Below are 25,242 nucleotides of genomic sequence, written 5' to 3'. Positions count from 1 at the left end.
CCCCCTACCTCCGGGGTCAGTGGACTCGTGGCGGGATACGTCAGACCAGCGGAACTGCGTCACGGACACACGTCACTGCTCCAGCGAGAAGGGGGGGGGGGGGGGGGGGACTTGCGGTTGTCTTTGAACGTGGTGTACTGCTTTCTGTCAGTGTGTCCGTGACTGCCTCCCGGCTTTATCCCCGCGTCCACTCCGGCTTCTCCAACATTCACTCGCCTGTTTAAAACCATGAAGATCTGGACCTCGGAGCACATATTCAAGTGAGTAGAGCATTTAGCTGCATGACGTGTTGTAATGTTCCGAGATAGCCCGGCTCTTAACCGGCTCATGGTCTCTTTCGGGCAGCCAGGCAACGCCGGCCGGCTTTGCATTAATCCTGTGTGAGCAGCGCACGCAGAGTTTAGGACAGATAATGGCATCCAGAAAGGGGCTGCTAATTATAACCTTAGTGCCAGCAGCTTGTCCGCTCGTAGCTCAACTCCTCCCGTGTTTACGTCGGTCGGTGCAGTCATTCCCCCTAATTTGAATAACACTGTAAAAAGCCATTCAAACACCAATAATGTGATTTTTTTCTCTCTCTCTCCCCCCAATATATATATAACTAGACGTATAAATGAATGTATCGGAGTTAAATACAAGATGTCATGTCTTGCATAACCGGCAATTCATGTGCAGCCCCAGGCGCGCGACCTTTCCCCCTATTTTCAGTCGTAACCGGCCGCGTCACCTGGTAACGTCGACGCGTTCACGCGTCTCCACGGCAACCATTCAACCCTACATTTAACCCGACGTCTCTACGACATTTTACCATCAGTGTGTTTGAGGTTTTACTGCCATGTTCCTATATTTGCTTTATTTTCTGGCTTTGCTCCAACAGCCATCCTTGGGAGACGGTGACGAAGGCTGCTATGCAGAAGTACCCCAACCCCATGAACCCCAGCGTGATCGGAGTGGATGTCCTGGACCGAGACGTCGACAAACAGGGACGCCTCCGCAGTAAAAGACTCCTGAGCACAGAGTGGGGTCTCCCGTCCTTAGTGAAATCTGTGAGTGTCAAACACATAATCTTCTCACGTTGACCTAAAAACGCATCGCGAGAATACAGTTATAGCCTGAACAGTTCGGTGCCAGCGAGAGGTTAAGGCTTTCCATCCAGTGAGCTCGACCTTAACCCGCAAGGCTATTTCTGTCCAGGAGTAGGAGTAGCAGCAAACCTGGTTACTGACTGGATCCAGGACAGTTCATGGCTGTGTGCCATGGCTCGTGCTGTACAGGACACCGTAGTGCCATTTCTGTCTTTGCTCAGTTGAAACCCATGACACCGTGTGACGCAACTTTCCGTCTCTGTGTCAGCTCGGTTAAAACCAGAGGTCACTTGAATGCAGAGCAGGGACGGCGGCCTGTGGATTACTGCAACAGGTCCTTTGAACTTTTCCCTTCCGACCTTACTTTTTAAAGCAAGTAATGATAAGGTTGCAGAGAGTTAACATCCTGCCCTTTCGTCTTGTGTTAGCCTATGTAAACATTGGCCAATCAGCTTCCAATCAGCACTGACCTTTAGATGAGGACGAGGTTGTAGTCACTGACGACACCTATGAATAGTCTCTTTAATACCAAGGGCAGTCAATGACCCAGACTGCCCCCAATGATTGATAGCATATTTACGTAGATGCTAATCTGATTATCGAAAAGCAAATCACTCCTGATCCCCAGAGTTTGCATACGTACTGGACGTACCATGCAGATGTCTTCCTGTAATGTCAAGTTTTTGCCTGTACTCTTAGTTTAAGACATAAAGGAGCTATCGGAGACTCATTGGAGCTGTAGTTGTGGCATAATAAGAAAAAAATAATGACAGAAAAGCACAGTGTTATTTTAAAACTTAAGCAAGTGGGACAGAAGCTCATCCAGAAGTGGGGTGGAACATTACATTTTTCATCTGCATGACATCCATGGAAATGTTTTGCCCTCCATATTTCAAGATCTGCCAGAAAAAGTAGCACATGAATTGAATGAGATTTTACACAAAAATTTCAAATAAAAACCGAGTGGGGAAGTGGTTTAATGTGAGCAGGACACGTGTACCCGAGATGAGTTAGTCAACTGCCATCTCGGTGTTTCTGTTGAAAACATAGTAAAAAAAAATGTAACACAGAGACATAAAGACTTTGAAAGACAATAATAAGATGATAGATAAAGCAATAAATAAAGGCACTATTTCAGATGTAAAAATCCAGCACAAGTTGCACTGATTCAGGAGGACAGAATCTGTCGGCAAACAGTTTGAGCTCTTCCTTCGAGCGTGTTGTAAAATGTTTTTCTTTCTTTTTCCGCAGGTCATCGGCAACACACGGACATACACGTATGTTCAGGAGGACTCGGTTGTCGATCCCAGAGGGAAGACTTTCGAACTTAAGTCTACAAATGTGAGTATTTAGAAATAACACCCTCTACTTTTTGTTTCTTGTTTAGATCTAACTGCCAGTGGGCGAATCGTAGCCATGAGAAAGACTGAGAGCTTTGTAAAATCATTTTTGATTGTAATGTGTGTAATGTCTGCGGTTTAGCAAAGGTGCCCGTCTTGATCAAATCAACGTGGGATTTCACCTCAGCCAGAGACAGCTGCCTGTATTAAGATGAATTGCTACCGTCTTACGTTGTTGTGCTGGCAGCTGCCACACCATGTGACATCAGACGTGTTTCCATCCACGCTAAACATTTTCAAATATTGATTTTAGAATTGCAAAAAAAAAAAGTAAATTTGCATTTTCTTTTGCTCATTAAAAAAAAAAAAAAAAAATGTAGTTAAAATTTGCGAGACATTTAATTGGATACTTGAATATTTGAAAGCAGAAACCGATCTCAAGCTTCACTTCTGCCGACTGTAGCATTGAAATGTACTGGTCCCTATTACATATTGTATTTTGAACGTGTCAAACGCAAACACTCGCACTCGCGTTCAGATTGGCCGTCCGTGTCTTCTGCCTGACAGAACACATGAACTCCGTCGTTAGAAGGTGAATTGTTACTGGAATGAGGACCAGCTCGTAACACAGGTCGATGACTCACATTTCGACAAAAGCTGTCCACAGCGTGAGACTTGTGTGACAGCTTTCACTGTAGGATGTGATTTAAAACATGATCTGAATCTCTCTATGCGCTCATTCCTCATTTGCAATATTTACTCAACAGATCACTTTCACTAATCTGGTGTCTGTGGACGAAAGGTTGATATATAAACCACACCCCGAGGATCCAGAGAAGTAAGTGGGTGTTACGCTTCATTTTTGTTTTGTTTTGGGATGTTGTTGGTTTTGAAGCCATCTAACATGTCAGGTCGTTCAAGGCAACTTTTGACAATGACTTCTTTTAAACCCCTGTCCTCTCTAGAACAATACTGACGCAGGAAGCTATCATCTCTGTGAAAGGGATCAGTCTCAGCAGTTACCTGGAGGGAGTTATGGCCAGCACCATCTCTGCTAATGCTGGAAAGGTAAGAAATGTTGACGAAACCAACTCCTAATAATCGCATAACAGTAATGGGGAAAAAAACAAAACACGTTCATTTTCTTTTGCCCATATAAAAAAATGTATTTAGTTAAAATGTGCGAGACATTTAATTGGAGAATCGAATATTTGAAAGCAGAAACCGATCTCAAGCAAGTTGGACCCATAATGTTTCTCGCGCCTATTTCAGGTAGTTCCACATGCGAAGTGTTAGATTTTCTGTAAGCCCTGCACACAACAGCATAATAAATTGATACTTCAGAACATAATTTATCGTATTTATCGTCTAATTGTCAAATGGGAATTATGGAAACACCCCATTTTTACAAATATAAAAAATGTATTCAGTAATTTATTTCAGTGGTTCACAATGCTTTTAACTTGTGGTCCCTTAAAAATGAGGCCATGCCTACTTTTGACCCCTTATCAAAAGTTATGGCCAGAGTTATGACATTTGTGGGGTTTTGTTCATCTGTACATTGAATATTTGCCAAAAAGTCATCATGTGAAAAATCTTGGTGCCAGTGTCAAAGTCTCGACTTCATTTTTTCCCCCCACACATCTAGCCACTGATGGCGTGAATTTAGTTTGGTGGATTTTTGTTCTTGTAATAAAAAGTTTCAAAAATAGTTGAATACAATCAGACAAATATGTAATTTTAGGCATACTGTCTCTTTTATGCCCCTTGTAACTTTGTAGATTTGCTCCTTCCTTTCTATTATACTTGATACTAGAATTTTCCCACTGACTGATGTTTCATTTTGTCCTTGATCAGGGCCGTGAAGCCATGGAGTGGGTGATCAGGCGACTAAACGTAGAAATCGACGAGCTGGCGGCCACAGCACGCGGGACCATACGCACCCCGATGGCAGCAGCGGTCACTGAGAAATGACACCTACCTCTGTTGTTCAGGAGAGTCTGAGGAAGACTGCACATCCAGCCTCCCTTTATGATGCTCTGGTGCTGTTGTTGTGCTCTGGGGCTTTTTTTTTTTTTTTTACTATTATTATTATTATTTAAGGATACAATCTAACCATCTCGTATGCTTTACTATCTACATTAGATATATTTAAAGCAGCAGGCTGCAGCATAAAGGGGTTTTGTTGAGTGTTTTCAGGCCAGGACGGCAGTGATAAGACTTGGGGCTGAACAGTCCGTGGCACACTCAGGGACAAGTTTAAACACCACCGTCGTTTGTGTGTTTGGAAGTGTGTAGCATTGGCAAAAAGGTATCCGAGATATTGGATGACCTGGAAGCATAAGAAACGTGCCAAAGCAGACACTTGCCAGCTGTTTTCATCTGGCAACAGACCTCAGAATATCTGCAAGTCTCTTCAAATATCAGCTCTGTTTTTACAGCGACAGAGTCAAAAAGAAGAACAGTTTATATACAGATGCGCAGGAGTGACTGTGATCAATACTAATGTTGAGATATGGCAGAAAATAACACTTTGTGAAGGCGGGGGGTCGAGTGCAATGTATATCAAGGACACGCGTTAGCATGTCAGAGTGGATGATTGGGTTCACGACAGAGACATGATGAATGTTTCACTGTGAGCAAGCCATCCCAACAATGTTTTCCTGTGGGACCTCAGTAACAAGACACTTTACCAAGCAACGAACGAAAGCCAGATTCTAAACAGTATTGTTGTTACGCATTAACTAATGTTGTTATTAAGGTATTTAAGTGAAATGAAGGGATCAACGTACTTGCCATATTTATGTTTTTGAAGAAGAATCTCTCAAATGCTGCGTTACTGCAACGTAAAATGTGTCTGATGTGTAGAAATAAACAAAAGGGAAAAAACTGTCAGTTAACACTGGACCGGATTGTGTTTGCTGAACTCGCGCAGTTTTATGGACACGCATAATCCTTTCAGTTTGTTCTCAGTGTTGAGGCTGAGACTTTTACTTGCACTTACAGAATAATACATTTTACGGGGAGAAGAAAAAAAAAAAAAAAAAAGCTGCTACACATGCTGAGGGAGCTATTAGCTATACGTGAATATTTACCATTTGATTGGTTCAACTGTGCATTTGAGAGTTTTTTTTTTTTTTTTTCATATAGTGGACAGCAGTGTGGTAATGTTGAATGCACTAGTTTCTTTAATATATTTTTGTAACAGAAATATTTATTCAAAGTAACAGTTTGTTACCCCAAGGAGTGAGTTTTGAGTTCAGTTGTCAATTAAATATGATTAGCCAGAAATCATAATTTGTCCATTTTGTGCCTGTAAAAATATATTCTCTTACCAAATGCAGAATGTGACAAATAAATAAAACACTTTGACCCGTTATACTGAAGAGCCTTGCCTATAATTCTTGTTGCCTAAAAAAAACAAAAAACCAGGCCTGGATGTTGTTGAAATGGAAATCAGTTCTTAAAATTAATTAATTAATTAAAACAATGTATATTTATTCATATTCATAAATATTTTATTGTGAAGTTGCAAAAAGGCCTTGTGTGAAACCTTTATCTCTGAAGTGAGTATGAGTCACGGTGCAGTGGTTAGCGTTGTCACCTCGCAGCGAAAAGGTTCCTGGCCTTTCTGTGCGGAGTTTGCATGTTCTCCCTGTGCCTGCGTGGGTTCTCTCCGGGTACTCCGGCTTCCTCCCACCGTCCAAAGGAAAAAAAAAACCCGGTGACCCTCTTCAGGATAAAGAGGGTACAGATAATGGATGGATGGATTCTGTCAAACAATTGGCTTGTTTGTGTTTGGGAGGTTCGAGTCAAGAGAAGTTCACGAAAGTATTCCACAAGTGAAATAGCTCAAATTTATGAATATACATTTTTGCATTTGATCAGAGTTTAGACATTGATGCAGTTGCTCATACTGTACATAACAGTGTAGCAAATTCAATGGGGGCAAAATGCCCCAAGAAATCTCAGAATTCCCTTAAAAACTATAATTGAGGGGGGAAATATTGCTACCAAAAATTAACCATATTTACAAAGTTAGGCTATTATCATCCATTATTAAATATTATTTAATTCTCTAACAGTCCTGTTGGTCACACCACTTACACACATAACTCTGTTATGCTATTGAGCAAAAAGAGATTCAGTTTTTATCTATTTAATACCTTAACAATTATACATTTAAGAAGGCTTTTAAGAGCTAAACAAAAGTGCCTTAAGTACCTCACTTTTTGCCCACCCTTTTTTTTTTAGACAGTAGGGGCAAAAATTGCCTCCTAAATGTTTCCTACACTGGCACACAGGCAACACTGTTCCCTTGACGGGATGCTTTGGAGACACAGGGGCCCCATGCTGCCACATAGTGGCCAAAGTTTAGACCTACAATTTAATGTAGGAAAGTTTATTAAATGTAGGTGTTTCAAAGTTAGTGGCCAGACGTGTGACGTGATTGGTTAAACTAAAAGTGCCAAATTTTATATCTATTTAGTCACACACAAACAAACAAAAAAACAATGAAAAGAAAATGTGATTTAACACGTGTCTAATGACAAAGTAACTAAGGTACAGTTTTGAGTATTTAAAAAAAAATAAAAAAATACAGAATCTCAGAAATACAATAACAGTTTTGAATTCAGTATAAACAATACAAAATATATGAATAATATATACATTATAAAGTTGTTGTATGTGTAGGTTTGGTTTATAGTGTAGGTGTACTGAAGTCCCACCTGCAAGTCACGCGAGATGACGAACTCTGTCAACAGGAGCCAATGGAGGAACAGAAAACACCAAAACTGCAGAAAGACATTTGAAATATAAAATGCCGAAGAAATACGCATACCCTCCTGAAACACTGGAGTAAGTACATCTCTCCGCATGAATAGCGACCTGTATTATCATGACACTGCTGGTACTGGTGTCTGTCGGCCCAAATTGCCATCTCAATTGGACTCGAAGCTCTGCCAGCCCTGCTTGCAGAACCGTAACACCGCTACTGATGAGTGAACGCACGTTTAATGTCTTTCTTTTTCAGTAATAATGGTGTGTAATAACACTGCTGTGAAGCGCTGGCGTGAAGCTGAACTTCGTAGTGGCATTAGAGGAGCAGCGAGGTTGGTTGTCTGCCCGTGAAGATGAGCAAAAACAAAAACCATTTGGAGGCTCCTCTTCGCTTTCTTCTTCTTCCTGGGATCTTTACTGCAGTTGGTATCCTTGTAAATGCATTACTGCCCCCTTCCGGTTTAACTTGTCCACTACTGTTCAATTCTTCTACAGCCTTGTAATTAGTTTAAAAACACACTTAAGCAGGTGTCTGCCTTGGCTTTGTCCCAACCTTTGTTAGCCTGAAACCTCCTTGTCCTCCCTGCGTTAAATCAGGACATGCTCCCCTTTATCTTTTACTGATCACAATGTGGCCAGTTAGATGTTTCCCCATAATAACAAGGGTATGTACTGCTGAAGTTACTATGACCGACCCTCGGCCTACTTATTTCCCCGCTCTCTCCTGTTGAACGTCTCCAAATGCGTTTCGAAGTCCTTATATTGTTGCTTTTATACTGCTGATCTGTCCATACAAACCTCAAGACATATAAACAGCTGATTGTTGAGTTTACGATCACATTTGTTGTCTTTTATTTGATCCGTGTACGCTGCTGTTGTTTCAGGATGCTTGAATCTCTCTGGGTACAGGGAATGCAGAATTGCAGCACAGATGAGAACAAATTGAAAATCCAGCAGGCATCTGTAGCAACGGGCCTCGTGGACGAAAGAATAAAGGTACAACAGAGAAAGAAATCTGCTGTCCCGCATTATTTCGATGAAACAGTAAAAAATATGCAGCTGCAAGTGTTGATAATCAAATGCCAAAACACTGACTTTATTAGTGATGATTTGTGGCCTTTTAGCAGTAGTTACACACATATATCAAAGGTGCATCTCCATTGGGTTTGATATGACTGTGGACGTAGAAGCAGACTTCTATACAAAACAATGTTTTTTTTTTACTGCCCCACATTTAATTCTGAGTAATGTTATCGCCTGGGTTTTGAAGTTTTAATTATAGTTATTGATTTTTATGGCTTTATTCTTAATATTTGTTATTCAAATTTGTTTTTCTTTCATTTATTTATTCATTGCTATTATTTGTGTGTGTTCTTTTAATGTGAAGCACTTTAGGTTACATGTTTGTATGAGAGTTGTTATATAAACGCAGCTGTGTTAAATTGAGGTTTCTTCTAATTGTACATCTTCTTTTGTAAAGACTTGGATTTACTGCAGAAACCGAAAGAAAAGGAGGGATGATGGAGGTCAGTCAAAGGGGAAAAAGTCATGTTCCACCACAGCAAACGCAAGAATTTCAACTGAAGGTATAGTACACAAAGTTAATTACATACTTGATTTGTCACCCTGCTGTCATTTATACTTTCTACTTTAAAAAGCAGTACAGTTAGTCAGCTAATGAACAAGTGTTTAATATTCTACAGGGTATTTTTTTTATTTTTTTATCATAAAAGAGGCAGAGAAAGCAATAATAAACCTTAGTGTAAGGTAGTCACATGCCACATGATGAAATTATAAAAATGAATCTAAAAGATGAGGGGCAATTAAAAAGTTTAGAGACTGCTTTGATGTGCGCTCGCTCACAAGTTTCAGGTCCATGGTAAAATCGCAAATGTGCGTGTACCACTGCTTACAAAAATGTCAAGTGCTGATTTTGATCAAGTGACGTAACTTGGAATATTTACTCACGAAAGTTATAAAAGGTTATAAAATAATAATAAATACATGGTAAACTTAAAAAAAAAGAAGAAAACATGGCTTCACAGATAATTCACACAATTATCTTCTTCCCACACGTATCACACAAGCAGTTTCTGAAAAGATGAATCAAGGCGACATCGAAGAGGTCGACTCTGAGTGCAGCAGGCGGGGACAGAGGGCATCAGGCCAAGACTCTTCATCATCTGATGAAGAGATGACCAGAGCCACGGAGCCAGATCTGCCCGTCCAGGACTCAGACAAAGAGAGTCAACAAGGAACAGCTGCCTGCCTCATACGAAGTATCGAGGAAACGGTGTGTAAAAAATAAAACAAAAAACATAATTAGATGCTTGTGTAACTATATAATGCAGCTAAATATGGACCATTATCTATCCCACAGTACCTGATGAGTCTTTCACGTCTTGTTTCATCCAGGTTCAGGAGCTCCAGGCCTGTAATTGTGATGTCATCGTCCTGGTTTACAACCACAGCAGCAGGTGCCTTTCCACAACTGGCACGCTGAAAGGACTGGACTTCCTGAGTTCCCAGAATCCAGGCATTGATTTGCAGTTTGCAGCAGCTTTATCAGTCTCTTCAGGCGACTGTACTTTGAACTGAATCACATCAGATTCTGGGTGACTGCTGAGCTCTATGAGCTAGATGTAGTGTTCGTGTCACCTTTTGGACATTTCAGATAATCACGTCACCATCCTGAACTGTCGGCATGTTTCTGCTCTCTGAAACTTAATGTGAAATTTGCAACACCAGAACATTGTTTCAATATACTGTGAATCAAAAAACACGTATCATCCTCATTATGTAAAAATTCACTTTTCGGATGTTGCCCCTTATTATGGTGAAGCTTTATGATGCAGCAAACTAACATCGGACACACAGAAGGTAAAATGTGAACAGATTTTGCAAAAACGCTATCTCCTAAAAGAAAAACATGTCAGGGATTTCCATCTACTGTTTAAATACTGACTTTTAAAAAAAAAAATTTATTATTAAGGTGTTTGCGAATTATTTTCTGTCGGCTTTATTTATTCAACAGGCCGTGTTTTGACTTTGGCAAAAACAGTTTTTAATAGGTTCTGAAAACACAAAGGAGCATTTGCCAGGAAAAAAAAATAAGAATAATTACCAAGACACAAAGAAGAGATGGTCTGATATAAAATGTGGACTATAAATTTTTTTTTTTTTTTAAATGGTCAAACCACCAAAATGGCTGTGTTTATTAGAAATCAATTATTATACAATGAATAATGTATTGCTTCTTAGAATAATATAACTTATCTGAGTAGTATACAAGAAGTATTCTTGTCTCCTGCAAATACTGACAGTACATGTATCATGCATGAACACTGATTGAAGTTTTGTGTTTACTCTTGATGTATATATTTTTTATTTTATTTCCATTTTATTTGCGGAGTACAGAGCCTGCGCTGCCCCCTGCTGTTTTGGAGGCTGGAGAACTGACGTCACGCTCCACCCCTCGTGGTTTGTCGCGTCAGCCAATGGAGAGCGAATACGGAGCATTCCCTCAGCCAATGGGAGCCTGCTCTGTATTTAAAGGTTTTGAAAGGAGGGACGTTTGAAATCTAACAAGCAGTGCAAAGGGAAGTATTAGCCAGGCGCGTTTAAAACTGGAGCTCTTCAGGTTTTTTTAATCTATATTTACTCTTTTTTTTTTATTTAAAAAAAGGCCCGGGTACTGCGACGACATAGTTGAAAACCTCGTCTCGCCGTACAGTTTCTGTGGACATTTCTTATGTACAGCAGTTCTCTTGAACTGGCCGACGTAGCTGCTAGGTGGCTAGGTTAACCTCACTTCGCTTTCAGAGCTGCTTTCGGCCTCCTTGAATTCCTGATAAATCATCGGACAGCGGGTCGCTTTCGGTCATCGTGCAATAACACATTTAGGTAAGTCATGTTTTCTTATAACTAACTTGTTAACAGTGTTGTATGGGACGTGTTGATTTGCTAAGTTAACAACCGTTGTCTACAAACGTTAAGATAGCCGTGCGACGACGACGGCTAACGTTTGATGACCTTTTAATGTTTACGTTGTTTTTTGTTGTTTTTTTTTCCAATGATTATCTTAAGAATAAAATAAATTGACATAAATGACAGCTAAAGTTGCTGTTAACACTTTTTTTTAAGGTTGATCTTAACCCCCCTTTTTTTTTTTTTTTTTTTTTTTTTTTTTTTTTTTTAATAAGCACTGCGACAATTTTCCAAAATCAATTGCGAAGACACAATTTAAATAGTTCCCTCGTTGATCAGACCTATTTTGAGTTCATGCTCACCTGAAACTTTGATTTGTTTAAAGAAACGAAAGAAATCTCCTTTTGTCTTTCTCAGAATATGGACCCTGCTGTAATCAAGGTGCCAACGAAGCTTCATAGGCTTGAAGTGAAGGTAATGCACGTCGTTATCACAACGATGATCAACGTGAAATCACTTTTATCAGACTGCCGGCTGGCTCTTCTGACTTTTCCTGCATTTAAAGTGCACATCATAAAGTGTTTTTTTTGGGCACTTAACTTCATATCAATTTTAATTACAAAAATAGAACAAAAAAAACAAGACTGCGTTCAAAATATTAAGTAAATGTTAAGAGAAAGAAGTGCAAACAAACAAAACGGCATTAAACATTTCTGTCAAGTTATTCTATACACAAGGATGTTTGCACACTATTCTTTTATACGGCAATGGATTTAAAAAAATAATAATTATTTACTCTTGTTGGCACAAGCTGCTAATTATTGCATGTGTTTTAATCTGGACTCATTTTACATTTATAAATGGCAAATTCAAGCAACCGATAAGGTGTGGGTGTTGTTATGTTGCACTCCAGATCAAAAAGCCTTTTAAAACCGGTTTTATTAAGCGTTATGTGATTATTTTTTTTTCTTTGTTTGCAGCCAAACAGCGATGGGCCCAAACGGATTCCCGTGTCGCAGTCGCAGATGAGTCAAAAGGCCGTCGTCACACCGACGCCGCATCAGCGGGTTCTGGGTGTGTCAAATGGGCCTCACCGCATTCAGCGGCCCGCGAGCCACCAGAAGCCAGTGTCTCATGTCTCTGTTGCTGTGAAGTCCACACACCCTGCTGATCAGAACGTGAACCCCGCCACCCGAAGTGTAAATCCCGCGCCGCAGTCCAAACCTGGTCCCCAGCAGAACCAGCCCAAACCACATGCACCCAAGGTGAACCCAGACTCAACCAAACCGCCATCAGAATCGGCAAAGCTGGAGAAGCCACAAAGTAAGCAGTAATACTACACAGGACAAACATTTATGGTGGTTCTCTCTGTTTTTAGTGCTAAAATATACTGTTTTTTTCTTTTTTTTTTGGTTAGACAAACCTGGCAAGAACGACCAGGCCTCTTCATCAAAGTATGTCTAAGTGGGATTCGTTACACTATTTATGTAATCTGTAAAATAAAAAAACAAATATTATGTCGCCATTTTTGTAACCAAGCACTAATGTTCTGTCACAGGCAGCGATGGAGCCTGGAAAACTTTGACATCGGCCGTCCCTTAGGAAAGGGCAAGTTTGGCAATGTTTACCTGGCCAGAGAGCGACAAACTAAATTCATCTTGGCCTTGAAGGTGCTCTTCAAGAAGCAGCTGGAGAAAGCCGGGGTGGAGCACCAACTGAGGAGAGAAGTGGAGATCCAGTCTCACCTAAGGTAGAAACGGCATTTCAGTTGAACCGTATCGGACTGTGCGAGAATTAAGTTGTCGCACACCAATTTCTGAACGATGGGCAAGACGAACCTGGCAAATCATGTTGTTCAGTACAAAGTTGGATGCGCGCATGTTGTTTTTGGGCTGTTTACGTTGTACACCGTTACACTAAAGAGTGTTTCTATTCCTATTTTCCACCCTCTTTTCAGCTGAAGGTGTACTTAGCGTGGATGCTCATAGTTTCAGTCTTTGCTGTGGTGAGAGTCTGTTAACTCTGTTCAAACGAAGGTTCTCTTCAGTTGCTCTGAAGGGCGAACCAGTCAGCGACCAGTGGGAGTGGCTAAATGCAATAATGGTGAAGTCAAGCGTTTGTTCCAAAATGTGTAGAATCCAACAGTGGTGCTTGTGGTAGATCTTGATGAAGAATATCAAATATCGAGGAATCAAAGCCGGAGCAAGAACAATGCTCAAAACTTCAGAAAAAGTTGAAAAGGGAGGAGGAGGACACTCTTGTTTGTATTTCTTTAAACCAATCACAATCTTCTTGTGACTTTTAAGTCCAGGCAGCAGCGGTGGTGTCTGGGGGAACTTGTGGTGGAACAACATTTGTACAAGGGGAAGCGAGCCCTGCCATTTAAAAGGGCTAAATCCCCTTAAAAGAACGAAGCAGGCCGGCCTTACTGCGTAATCCAAATCTTTATCAGAACTCGCCAATTTAAGTGTGTGGTGGGCGGCTGCTCCAAGGTTGTTGTTTTCAGTTGCAATGGGGATACAGTGGTAGTATGCCACATGGATTTTACACTAAAGTTGATTATTTAAACCAATCTTACTAAAAAGTGGTCCAAAAAAAAAAAATGCTGGAAAAGAGGGAATGAACTTTCTTTATTTTTTTTTACAAATATGCAGGGACTTGCTGTTTTCTGGAGGGCTTCAGTACTTTGGGTGCCTCGGAGGGTCGCGGGCCATTATTTTAATCAAAACTATTACTTTTCTTGTGACTTTCGGACAGTGCATTTTAAATGAGTGTGTTGTCGTACTTAACTATTCATTTAAAATGCACCGTCTGCTATGGAGTATGAATCTCCAAACATGGTTAAAACAAAGCTAGTGGTGACGCTACGGTGGCTTGTGGCCGTGAAAGAATGTGTGGCTGATATGCAGTGTTATAAATGACCGGGAGAACCCTGAACATGCAAGTCATACATGTTAGTTTGGTATGTATGCCGACTCGAGTCTTTCTGAACAGCGACGCCACGGAGTCGAACCGGTGACGGTCTTGTGTCTTCAGTCTCGTGTGAATCGGTTCTGCAGTTTAATGTCCACTCACACCATCACGTTGCAAGCCTCATGCGTAACAGAGGTTTGTGTAAACCCCTGAAACTGTAAATTGTGACTACTTTTAGGATGCGCTGGGGCGCCACATAATGCAAAGCAGCAAAACCTGCTTAAATGCGTTTCTTACCTGGTTTAATCTTTTGTTGTTGTTGTTGTTGTTGTCTTTCTTTTCGAGCAGCTCGTTTTCCACGTTTATGTCTTCAAGTTTAAAACCTGATCTGTCTGAAAAATCTTGTTCTACCTAATACTGCATAATTGTATCTGCTTTATCTGAAGTCTAGCACAACAGCTCAATCAGGTTTTGTATTAAAAGTCTGAGCACGAGCTCATACTGCCGTTTCCCCTCCATCAAACTCTGCATAATCTATTGTGAATATTCATTTTGTTCAGCCAGTCTTTGCCTTTTTTTTTTTAAATATCGGTTCAGCGTGTCAACAAAACTTGAAATCCTCTTCTGAATCGGCGTCCTACAGGCATCCTAATATCCTGCGTTTGTACGGCTACTTCCATGATGCATCTCGTGTGTATCTCATCCTCGAGTTTGCACCTAAAGGAGAGTTGTATAGCGAGCTGCAGCGCTGTGGGAGTTTTCCTGAGGACAAAAGCGCCACAGTAAGTATGCAAAGTAGAACATTTGCTACTGAAATTCACCAGTGAACACGTTTGTCATGTTTATCAAAGTAATCAATGTAAGCTGGACCCTATTCTAGTCAAATGTTTTTCTCTCCTTCTTTGAAGGATTTTATAGTTTTAGAAATTTTAAGAGTGTCAAAATAATGTGTTGTACTTTGCATTGATGATTCTTTATGCTTTCTGTCCTGTACCAGTACATCATGGAGCTCGCTGATGCCCTCAACTATTGCCACACCAAGAAGGTGATCCACAGGGACATCAAGCCAGAAAACCTGTTACTGGGGGCCAACGGGGAGCTCAAGATTGCAGATTTTGGCTGGTCTGTTCACACCCCCTCGTCCAGGTAAGCACACGCCTTTCTTTTTTTCACCTCGGTTTTTGTAAAGATTTTTTTATTTTTAAACTGTTACTGTTGGGACAAAAATATTGTTTCATCTGTAAAACTAGTTTGTTTCGGAGTCTACTCAGGCCTGGAATTCTTCTCGTTTTCTTCTACAGTGTTATAAGTTTTTTTTTTGTTGTTGTTGTAAAAAACTAAGCTCATCTACACAAAATGCCTTACTTGCGTTTCTTTTCTTGTTTAGGAGATCCACACTTTGTGGCACGCTGGACTACTTGCCTCCAGAAATGATTGAGGGGAAAACTCATGACGAAAAGGTGGACCTGTGGAGTCTGGGTGTCCTCTGCTACGAGTTCCTGGTTGGACACCCTCCATTTGAAGCAAAAACTCATGAGGAGACCTACCGCAGGATCGCAAGGGTATGACATGACATGACATGAAAACAGCCTGTTGTTGTTGTTTTTTTTTATAATTTCATTTGGCTCTTCTCATGTTTGACATTTTAATATTGAATGTCCTTGGTCCTTTTTCTGCCTTTTTTTGTTTTTTTCAGGTGGAGTACACTTACCCTGCACAGGCCAATATCAGTGCCGAAGCTAAAGACTTGGTCGCCAGGCTGCTGAAGCACAATCCTCTGCACCGACTGCCCATCCAGGGAGTCCTGTCCCACCCCTGGGTGGTCGAGAAGTCAACCAAGACACCCACAACCCTAAACAATGACGAGCCCAACCAATGATTAGTCTCCACCCAGCGACGGAGGGCTGTACATGAGAGGGTGGAGTATTGCAACAAAAGTGTGTCAACCCACAACGGTGAATCTGCTTCTACTGCTATGAATATATGAATATTATAAAGTCACTCTTTGTGGCTCTTGTTTTAAAGTGTTGACAGCTTGAGCCTCTTGCTTATATTTGGTATCTTTTATCTTCCTAACCTTTAGATTTCGTTTCTCACCAATGGCGTTCTTCTGTTGCCTGTAAATATTTTTCTTTTCTTTTGCATAATTATGAATATTTTTCACTTTTTCACATATGCCGTTACTTGAACTAGAAAATAAATTATCTTTCATGGACATATGTTCATCAGTGAAAATTATTATTTTTTTCTTTCTTTGCTGTTAATTCTTTTTCGCGTAATTGGAAAAGCAGACTTTGCACTGAAGCAGGATGAGACGCTTATAAAATAAAGTCAAGAGCCGCTAGTGTGTGCGCTAGTAAACCACTAGAACTGGGAACATGTTAGGTTTTGGAGAATTCAGTTTCTGCTACCACAATAAAATGTTGAACTGTACAGAAGTAAGTAGTTTTTAGTGAGTTGGTGTTTTTGTTTCTCTTCTTCTTGAAATGGAAGTATTTGCATTCTGAAGGTAATGGGTTGCTGCACAAATACAAGTGTGCAAATGGTAAAATGTTTGGTTTTATTAAGTAAAAAGCTGCGCTCCTTATCTAAATTTGCTGAGGAAAAAAGGTGGGAACCTCCTGATGTGTGTACAATGATGTTTTAAAAATATATATAATCATCTGTTCCGGGTTTTAATCGGCAAGGTTATGCAGAGTAATTTAATGACATAATTCTTGTTGGAGAAAAATCAACTCGTATTGTGTTTTCAAATTGGAAAAATTGTGGCTTTAACCAGGGGCAGGTCACAAAAAAATAATGCATTAAAAGGACTACAAACATTACTTCAGGTCAGCAAAGGGCCCGAAAAGGGGGGGGAGGGGGGGAGCCCCGTGCAAAATCAATTTAAACGGCGAATATTTTCTGGGGTGAATTAAAACCGCCATCTGATTAAGAGATTAGTTCACATTCTCAAATCAGAACTGTTTTTGTACAATTCACTTTCCTGTCCGCTAGGTGGCACCGCATGCCTGATGATATGCAGTAAAACTGTCATGGACAGAATGGGAAGACATTTGTCTTGTGACTAATTTTATATTACAATTCGTTGTTTATAATTTCTATATATCTAGGTCCTTTTAAATCCATTGATTTGCATGCCCTTAATGTTTTTGTGGGGGTTTAATGTAAATACTAACGAGTGATTGTAAACTGAACTGTCATCTCCAAATCAATTTTATTTTGCATATTGGACTATAACCAAATGAGTGTAGATGTTCACGCAGTGAGATTTATTGAGAGCATTTAATCCTGTTATTACATTATAATTATTGCAGTATTCAGCCTTCTCCTTATTCTCTGCAGGTTTTATTGCACGTGGACTGGCCCTTAAAAAAAAAAAAAAAAAAAAAAAAAAAAAAAAAAAAAAAAAAAAAAAAAAAAAAAAAAAAAAAAAAAAAAAAAAAAAAAAAAAAAAAAAAAAAAAAAAAAAAAAAAAAAAAAAAAAAAAAAAAAAAAAAAAAAAAAAAAAAAAAAAAAAACACCTGGCGCTAAGAGGAGAATCTAAGCATACACGTGATTGCTGGATCTTTCAACAGTTTGACATGACGCCACTCAGAAAAAAAACAAACAAAAAAAACTCGTTCGTTCAGATGTTGCCTGAGTAGGAGGAAATCAACAGCGTGGATAGAGGGCGGCCATAAAGGCCTGACGCACGCCTGCAGCAAAAAAAATAAATCTGTCGAGGTGCTTGTATTATTTGAGCAGGAATGTGCGGCGCGGTGGAAAACATGTTGAATTTCTCTGCAGACACCGGTCTGGAATAAAGGCAGCAGTAATCGGATTTTGAGTAGACTGAGTGTAACCCCCCCCCCCCCCCCCCTCATAAATACTGGCGCACACATGTAGCCTACTATTTATTTATTTATTTTCCAGAAGCCAGAGGCCTGTGCAGCCCTTTTCACTGCAACTCGTTGTCGATTAGCCTCTATTTAATTTAGACTAATACTAACAAAAAATATGAATGCGACTATCCATCATTTTCTGTCTTTTATTATAGAGAAAAAAAATACATGTTCTGACCGTTTTTCGTTTTACATAAAACCACACACATTTTTACAATATAATTTCACTTATTTCTTTATTCTTTAATATTAATTTCACGATATATGATAACGACTTTGAGATATACATTCCATCTTTTTGAAACCACAATAACACACTACACATACGGTTTTATAACATTTCCACAGGACCCATTGGATTGCACAGAATGAAAAATGTCTGTATGCACATTTTCCTCTATAATGATCTCTCGCTGTTTTGTTTTAGATTTTCAGACACCGAATTTTTCTACACGGGATTCTTTCAAATTAAATTCAAAAACAGGCCATGTGTTTTTAAATGCGTTATATTTGATATGAGCGTGCAGTATTGATTCACTTTGGGGTCCCCATTAATATCGCTGGAATTTGGGCCAGGACTTTGGCGCTGGACTTGCGGGGAATTTTGTTATTGGCGATTGAAAAGTAAAGTTAATTGTCAAATATTGTGGAGAAAAAAAAAATAGGCCTTTGAAAGCATTGACACGTTCACGCAGAGGAACTAAAATTTAGAGGATTTAAAAATTTCCATCTCCCAGTTTCATTGTCTTGTGTGTCTGAAATATCATACATTCAATGCATAGTTTGTATAGCTGCTGTGTATCTGATATTTTGAATTGCCAGTATTTTTTAAACTGATCGGGGAAGGTCTAATTTCTTTTCTTATTTCCAACAAAATTGCACTATTCTTTTAAATATTTCTGCTTATTGCCGTTGTGTTATTTTCTGTCTTGTTTGCCCACCACATTCACAGCCTGTACTCGTATTGCAAGAAGAAAGTGGCATTTACTTTTATTTTCTTTCCCCCTTTCAAATAGACGTAGCTTTATCGTCATTAACTCACATTATGTCTGTCCATCACACTTTACATGAAGAGAAGTCTCTTGGGGGAAGCACCACAAGAGCAACGACGAGGCAAACTGCCCTTTTTGCAATTTTTGTTTAAGGTCAATATTGTAAACGTTCACTCCACTGGAAAATATGTATATGTTGAGTTGGCATATTCATACAACATGTATTGTCCGTATAGTGGGCTGCGGATGCATTAGATTCCTTCACTGCAACAAACGTTATTTGTGTGTGTGTGTGTGTGTGTGTGTGTGCGCGCGCGCGCGCGCGCGCGTGTGTGAATTGATGCAAGTACTGTGAGTGCGAGAATGTCCGCGTGTGCGCTTTTACGCATGAATTAAGCAGAGGGGCTGCACTCGCCGGCAAGTCGTGTGTTTTACTTTTTTTTTCCACTAAAATGGGGATTTGCAGTTAACATCTAGTTCCAGCAATGGCTTGCATCTATTCTTCTATGTTATATCTGAAAGCCTCTATGAGCCCCTCCATTGAATGGATGAAACCAGATATGCTGCATATACCTCCTATTACGAAGATGGCGACATCAAAGAAAACCTGGTGCCAGAGCAGCTTTCTCCACTGAAGTTTCAGGTGGAAGAGACTGGGAAGCAGGAAGCAAAGGCCTGCACCTGTCAGGCTGCCAGTGAGACCCATGAGGAGGGCGAAATGTGGCACATAGATAGCCATAAGCAAGGTGAACACGACAAGGGTGCAGCGGAGAGTGAGTCCCCAGGATTTTAAGCGTCCATCGACTCCGTAGCAGTCTGGGAAGACCGCACGTCCCCCATCCTGGAAAAACGATTTCTCTAATACCTCGACGGCAGCGAAAAACGGCAGCGGATACGACAGCAAAGCTTTGGCCACTAGGAAGAGGTTAACGACAGCGCGGATGCCTGGGGGAAGGTTGTCTGTGATGACCTCCTTGGTTGTGTCAGCCCAGGTCAAGTAGGCCACCAGGGCGAACAGGCCCTTGAGTATGCAGGCAGCGATGTGAGTCCAGTTCATCATGCAGTGGAACTCGCTCGGTTTGTTCATGTTCCCCTCCAGGGACGGCAGGAAGATCTGCGAGGTGTAGCTGAACACGATAATCCCAATGGAGATGGGGAACTTCTTGACATCGATGTAAAACTTGACCTTGTCCCAGGCCCAGTCCCTCGCTCTGGAGAGGCAGTACGCTATCACCAGGATGTTGATGACAAAGTGGGCCAGCGTGCACAGCAGGCTGAACTTGGAGACGGCTTTCAGGTTCTTGAGGAAGGCGCACGGGAGGAGAGCGGCGGTGGCGATGATGGCCCACGACTTCTGGGAAATTGGCATGTTGGGGAAGCTGTTGTACATGAGATTACCACTGACCACCACATACAGGATGCAAGTCATCACAAGCTCAATGATTTGGGCTACATTCACGACGTGGCCGCCTATAGACGGGAACCTGGGCGCGCAGCAGGCATTGGCAATGTCCACATAGGAGTCCCTCACACGGACGAGCTGCCCGTCTTCGTCTTCCTCGTACAGGCAGGCAATGAGGATTTTCCCCGTGTAACAGCACACCACGGCGGCGAAAATAATGAGAAAGAGTCCGAGGTATCCTCCGTGCAGGATGGCGTAGGGCAACCCGAGGACGAACATCCCCTACGAACAGGGAAAAAAACCCACATAAAAACACATTGTGAACGTTATCTGGTTCAAATTATTAGAGGAGGGTCATGAAGTGTTCATAATTTGCGCCTCTCTGAACATGTAGCCTACTCGTTTTTTGTTTGTATAACCAGATCATATTTCAACGTGGGCTTTGGGGTTGCTCGGCGTGACTCTTCTGTGGATGTCAGTCCCGTTTTCATGTTGTGGGTTTTCCACTTCGCTTTGAGGCGCATCCGCCCGCCTCTGACGTCATCACGAGTTTGAGGAGACACACACTGACGTCAGGGAGACTGCCGTGACCACAGCCCTGATAAGGCATAAAAGGGATTGCGTCTAGGGATTTTTGTCGCATAGCCTCTCCACACAGACTGCACTCTCGAGTAAATTCTCGCACTTTCAGCGGTGTCCGTCTCCCCCCTACATCCAAAAATCATCGCATCTTTTAGAAACTACCTGCCCGCACACGTGAACATCTGTGCGTAATTGGATATTTCATGTTTTCTGCTGTTTATCTCTGTTTTTAGGACTATTGCAATATGCGTGACTTTTTGCCATTTTATTTTTTTTATTATTGCTAAAAATTGTTCTCGAGACAACATAGTCCATCTCCCCACATTGCATCTTTGTTATAGTTGAAATTTTCCTTTATTCTTTAAATGCCCCTAAATAATATATAACATATTATATTTTAAAATAATCGTCTTTGGCTCTGTAAGCCACGAAGGCTACGAAAACGTCTCTCTTGTCCATTTATTCATAGCCTGGCCGAGTGTTATGTGAACAGTTATCAGGGACGTGCATCAGTGACACTGGACATCACTACAGACAAAGAATGTGTGTGTGTTGAGGGGGAGGAGGGGGCTCAGGGCATCAACTGCCTCCCTTTTTTTTTTTCCAGCGCATTGTAACGCACGAGCGGTTTTAAAATATCTACAATTTTCAGATGAGACGTAAAAAAAAACATTATAAAAAAAAACTAAGGAAATATATTCTTTCGTCAAAAGTCATGATGAATATTTTCAAGTCATTATTAAAAACAGAAACTTTACAAAGTCATTTAAAAGGGAAAATGGTTGAACATTTTTGGTTGAATTTTAATGAAGCTTTCATTTGGTCGCAGGTGTACTTTTATTTCGAATTTCACAGTTGCCTCGGAGGCAGCTCAGCCAATTAGAACCGAGCACCGGAGCCGCTGGTTTATAATCGGTGAAGTGCGTCTTTACCTGGATTGCGTTCGTGACGTTCCATCCCGCCTCCCAAGCGGTGATTTTTGGTTTGACTTCGCTCAACTCGCTCGCCAGATCTCCGTCCTTTGAGGCAGAGAGCGGAGGACCGGTGCCGTCCCTCTGGTAGTGGCTGTCACCCTCCAGTGCGCTTCCGTCTCCGCTCCCCTCTCCTCCCATCTCATCGGATGTCAAAATGTCCATCTGCATGCCCTGCCGGTGGTCGTAGTCCAGGTCATCGCAGGCGGCGAAGCCCAGACCCTCTTCATCGGTGGCGGCCTGGAACCCCATCCTGGCGAACATACCGCTCACCTTTGCCTGGGATTTGTTGGAAACAGCCGTGGCTGCATTTGACAGTTTATTAGAAAGCTTACCTCTGATTAACGTCGCCATTTTACGCTCCTGTACCGACTAAACTGTCTGCAGCTTAATTAGGTATTTTCTCCTTCAGTCAGTAAAAAATTGAGGCTACTTTGGATTGCAGCTCTTGATTCTCTGCATTAGATAAAGCCACGACGGAAAAGCACAAGTTTTGTTTGAAGACACGGACGGTTTTTCAGTTGCTATCTCCACTTGTTCACTGTGTGCCTGCTGCTCTTGATTATCCCCAGGTTCATGTCACCTTCAGACGCCGCTGCTCCGTTTCTGCATCTTGGCACTGCGCTCTGATGCTCGACGAGTAGCGCACCTATTCAGTCTCTGAGGCAGCTCGGCGGTGTGCGCAAAAGCTTTACGCACGACAAAAGGCGAGCCACAGGTTCCTGCAGGGCCCCTAATATCGCTTTCTTTTAGGTTATAAGGTGGCAGGCAGCGTTTCCAGGAGTTGCTTGTCGGCTTTCAGGTGCCTTTACTGATGCCAATGCGGTACCGTGGAGCCCGGGGGGGGGGGGGGAGGCAGGGAGGAGACACGTGTCCTCGTCAGCCTGCCAATGCAAAGCACGTCTCCAGCCCTCCCAGTGCCCCACCAGAAGAAAACGGGAGAGATTTGCTGCATTTCTAGGGGAGGTGCTTGCAGTACCCCCACCATCACTTCCCCAACCCATAATCTATACCTCATCCTCACATCCAATGACATTCCGGGGGCCTCAAATCTTGCATAACTTTACGCGTATAAAAGGAGGCTGAAATTTGAAGAAAACCCAAACAGTTTGGACCAGATTATATAAAATACAAAAATAGGATTTGTTATTCATAAAAGAAAAATTGAATGTTGCGACATCTGTTTCTTTTAAGGAGAGGAGGACGTGGAGCATGAACATAGTAAATTGTTTCTGGAATTACGTGGATCGATTTTAATAAGTGTTGGGTTTGCTGATGCTCAGGAAAAAATATTTTCGTGCATTTTGTCTTTGCTAAATTGTGGTAAGATATATAACTTTAGAGTGCACACATTTTGAATTTGCTTTTGGTTTACATTTATTCCTCCGGCTCTCCTAAGGCTGAAGTCTTCATTAAGGATGCTCATTCATTCACTCATTCATGATTTTGATTGTATCTGTGGAAACGATGTGACAGTTTGACCCATGGCGATATTCCCGTTGAGAAAAAAAACAACCTGTTTAGCCTACGCAGCGATATTTTTTCATTCAGAAAAATATATAGGCCAGTTTGGAGAGAAAGTTAGCAGATGACATTTGTGTGAAATTACATCCTGAAATGGTCTGGAGCTGGAATGCATATTTGTGTTATTCTTTGGAAGTCTCGAGGAACTTTTTTTTCAGTCATAGGCTACATTTTTTTTTTTAAATAAAAAAAAAAGTAAATAGATTTAGTTTGCTTCATACAAAACAGAAACAAAAAACTCCTCAAAATCAAGTCTTGCTGAAGAATAATCCCATAATTTAAAGTAACGTGGTGTCACTGTCACATTATAGGCTATTTGTTTTGATTCAAACAAATAATTTAAAAAAAAGAAGGCCTAACAGCTTTAACTGCAGTCTTTTTGTTGTTTGTAGCTTAAGTAGTAACAAAAGCCCAAATTGCTGTAAACAGTATGTTGACGCTGCCTTGTCACTAGTACTCTGCGTCCGCCATGTTCAGTGTTTCCTCAGGCTGCAGTATCAAGAGTTCATCACCACGATACAAAGCCGCGGCCCAGCTCGCTACGAAAATAGTCTGAACTAACGCACAACATGCTGTAACGCTGTCTGTATCCATCCAGGCTATTTGCTTTGAACTGGTGCAAAAAAAAAAAAAAAAAATAATAAGGCCTATTAAAAGCTCCGAGTCTGGTTTCTATAATAGACTGTAACCTGATAAGACCAGTGATGCAGCGGTATAACAGAGGAGTCTTCTTCAATTGGTGATCATTGTACTGCAAACAGCAGCCACGAACAAAAAGTCTGGTTTGCTATTATTTATTTAGGTCAGAAATCAGTCAGAAAGGCCTGTGAATTTATAAATGAGTCAAACTTTAAGCGTCCGGAACACCAGAAAAAGCCCGTCTGTCTACTGGTTAGACTCAAATATTTTTCACAAATAATTGAACTCTTTAAAGTTGATTAATTAACCCACGTGGTCCGGATTCAAAATCGCCACTGCTGAAGAATTAGCCTGTACAACCCTTCATCGTAAACGGAAACACAGACAAAAGGATTCCTTTTTTTTTTTTTCTTTGTTACAGAATTAAATGATCTTAAGCTAAATCCATCCAAAAAAAAAAAAAAAAACACAAAAAAAAACTGCATCACACTCGTCAGGCTCAGGTGGGAGGGGGGGGGGGTGCATGCCGAGCTGTATCAGGCCTGCGCATCACCCCGATTTAAACAACTTGCGTCTGAATCACAAAATACAAGGCAAATAAATCGGCCGCTCTGACGCGCCCTGGCTTTGTGCGTCTTTTGTGTGTTCCCTTTTTCCCCTTTTTTTTTTTTTATTACTTTCAGTTGTGGGAACGAAAATGGCTGCTTCCTCTGCCCTGAATGAAAGAGTTAATGACAGAGGCTGTTATCAGCGGGCTGCAGCCCTCCTCTGATCTGCGCTCTGCGCTGTCTGATGGAGTGTGCTGCAAGATGAAAAGAGCAGCCCTGACACCACCAGCCAGCAGGTTACAGCGGCTGCGGACCTTCTCAACACCTGCCGTACAGATCATAATAGCTAAATAAGAAGAAGAACAACAATAATAATAATTATTTAAAAAAAAAAATCATAAATGATTTCTGTTAACAATATGTGGGTATTTAGTCTGACTTTGTAAATAAAATTGAAATCGATCATATTGAATCACAAACTTGCGCACGAGGACACATTTCTTCAGGTCCTCGTGAAAGGACCATAGAAAATGTATTTTGGGAAATAATATTGGGGGGGGGGGGAAATGCTCATATACCAGCAGAATCTACACGTTTGGAGCTTTCAGACCTTTCCACACACACAGGGTATTTGCTACTAATTTTTGTTATAT

General features: G+C 41.1%; 4 protein-coding genes across 7 annotated transcripts; 3 read left to right on the top strand and 1 right to left on the bottom strand.

Annotated features, from left to right (window-relative positions):
* Nucleotides 1–106: 106 nt before the first annotated feature.
* prelid3b (PRELI domain containing 3) lies at nucleotides 107–5,804 on the top strand. Its single transcript, XM_069690981.1, has 6 exons — nucleotides 107–260; nucleotides 878–1,046; nucleotides 2,337–2,426; nucleotides 3,193–3,263; nucleotides 3,391–3,493; nucleotides 4,283–5,804. The coding sequence occupies exons 1-6, from the start codon at nucleotides 229–231 to the stop codon at nucleotides 4,397–4,399; spliced, it is 582 nt and encodes a 193-aa protein (XP_069547082.1). The 5' UTR covers nucleotides 107–228; the 3' UTR covers nucleotides 4,400–5,804.
* A 1,375-nt stretch (nucleotides 5,805–7,179) lies between these two features.
* Nucleotides 7,180–10,903, top strand: LOC138616571 (uncharacterized). Of its 4 annotated transcripts, XR_011310599.1 has the most exons (6): nucleotides 7,180–7,285; nucleotides 8,092–8,203; nucleotides 8,688–8,793; nucleotides 9,295–9,500; nucleotides 9,623–10,087; nucleotides 10,625–10,903. XR_011310599.1 is itself a non-coding variant. In XM_069690980.1 (5 exons), exons 2-5 carry the CDS (start codon nucleotides 8,120–8,122, stop codon nucleotides 9,803–9,805), a joined length of 579 nt encoding a protein of 192 aa, XP_069547081.1. In that variant the 5' UTR covers nucleotides 7,180–7,285; nucleotides 8,117–8,119; the 3' UTR covers nucleotides 9,806–10,377. The 4 variants fall into 4 exon arrangements, 3 of the variants coding, with proteins under 3 accessions (XP_069547081.1, XP_069547080.1, XP_069547079.1); XM_069690980.1 differs by lacking the exon at nucleotides 10,625–10,903 and having other exon boundaries at nucleotides 8,117–8,203; nucleotides 9,623–10,377; XM_069690979.1 differs by lacking the exon at nucleotides 10,625–10,903 and having other exon boundaries at nucleotides 9,298–9,500; nucleotides 9,623–10,377.
* Nucleotides 10,904–10,917: 14 nt separating this feature from the next.
* aurka (aurora kinase A) lies at nucleotides 10,918–16,489 on the top strand. Its single transcript, XM_069690977.1, has 9 exons — nucleotides 10,918–11,110; nucleotides 11,552–11,608; nucleotides 12,115–12,457; nucleotides 12,552–12,588; nucleotides 12,693–12,884; nucleotides 14,691–14,829; nucleotides 15,045–15,193; nucleotides 15,435–15,609; nucleotides 15,744–16,489. Exons 2-9 carry the CDS (start codon nucleotides 11,555–11,557, stop codon nucleotides 15,924–15,926), a joined length of 1,272 nt encoding a protein of 423 aa, XP_069547078.1. The 5' UTR covers nucleotides 10,918–11,110; nucleotides 11,552–11,554; the 3' UTR covers nucleotides 15,927–16,489.
* Nucleotides 16,490–18,061: 1,572 nt separating this feature from the next.
* Nucleotides 18,062–22,794, bottom strand: slc32a1 (solute carrier family 32 member 1). Its single transcript, XM_069690976.1, has 2 exons — nucleotides 21,840–22,794; nucleotides 18,062–20,607 (listed from the first exon to the last, which is right to left on the bottom strand). Exons 1-2 carry the CDS (start codon nucleotides 22,230–22,232, stop codon nucleotides 19,420–19,422), a joined length of 1,581 nt encoding a protein of 526 aa, XP_069547077.1. The 5' UTR covers nucleotides 22,233–22,794; the 3' UTR covers nucleotides 18,062–19,419.
* Nucleotides 22,795–25,242: the final 2,448 nt, after the last annotated feature.

This window comes from Brachyistius frenatus, unplaced genomic scaffold (assembly GCF_029030835.1).
Source record: "Brachyistius frenatus isolate BFR_SWC_R1_liver_20210118 unplaced genomic scaffold, ASM2903083v1 Contig_10, whole genome shotgun sequence".
Taxonomy (NCBI): domain Eukaryota; kingdom Metazoa; phylum Chordata; class Actinopteri; family Embiotocidae; genus Brachyistius; species Brachyistius frenatus.
The sequence above is the reverse complement of the archived record's forward strand: the minus strand, read 5'-3'. Positions and strand labels throughout refer to the sequence as shown.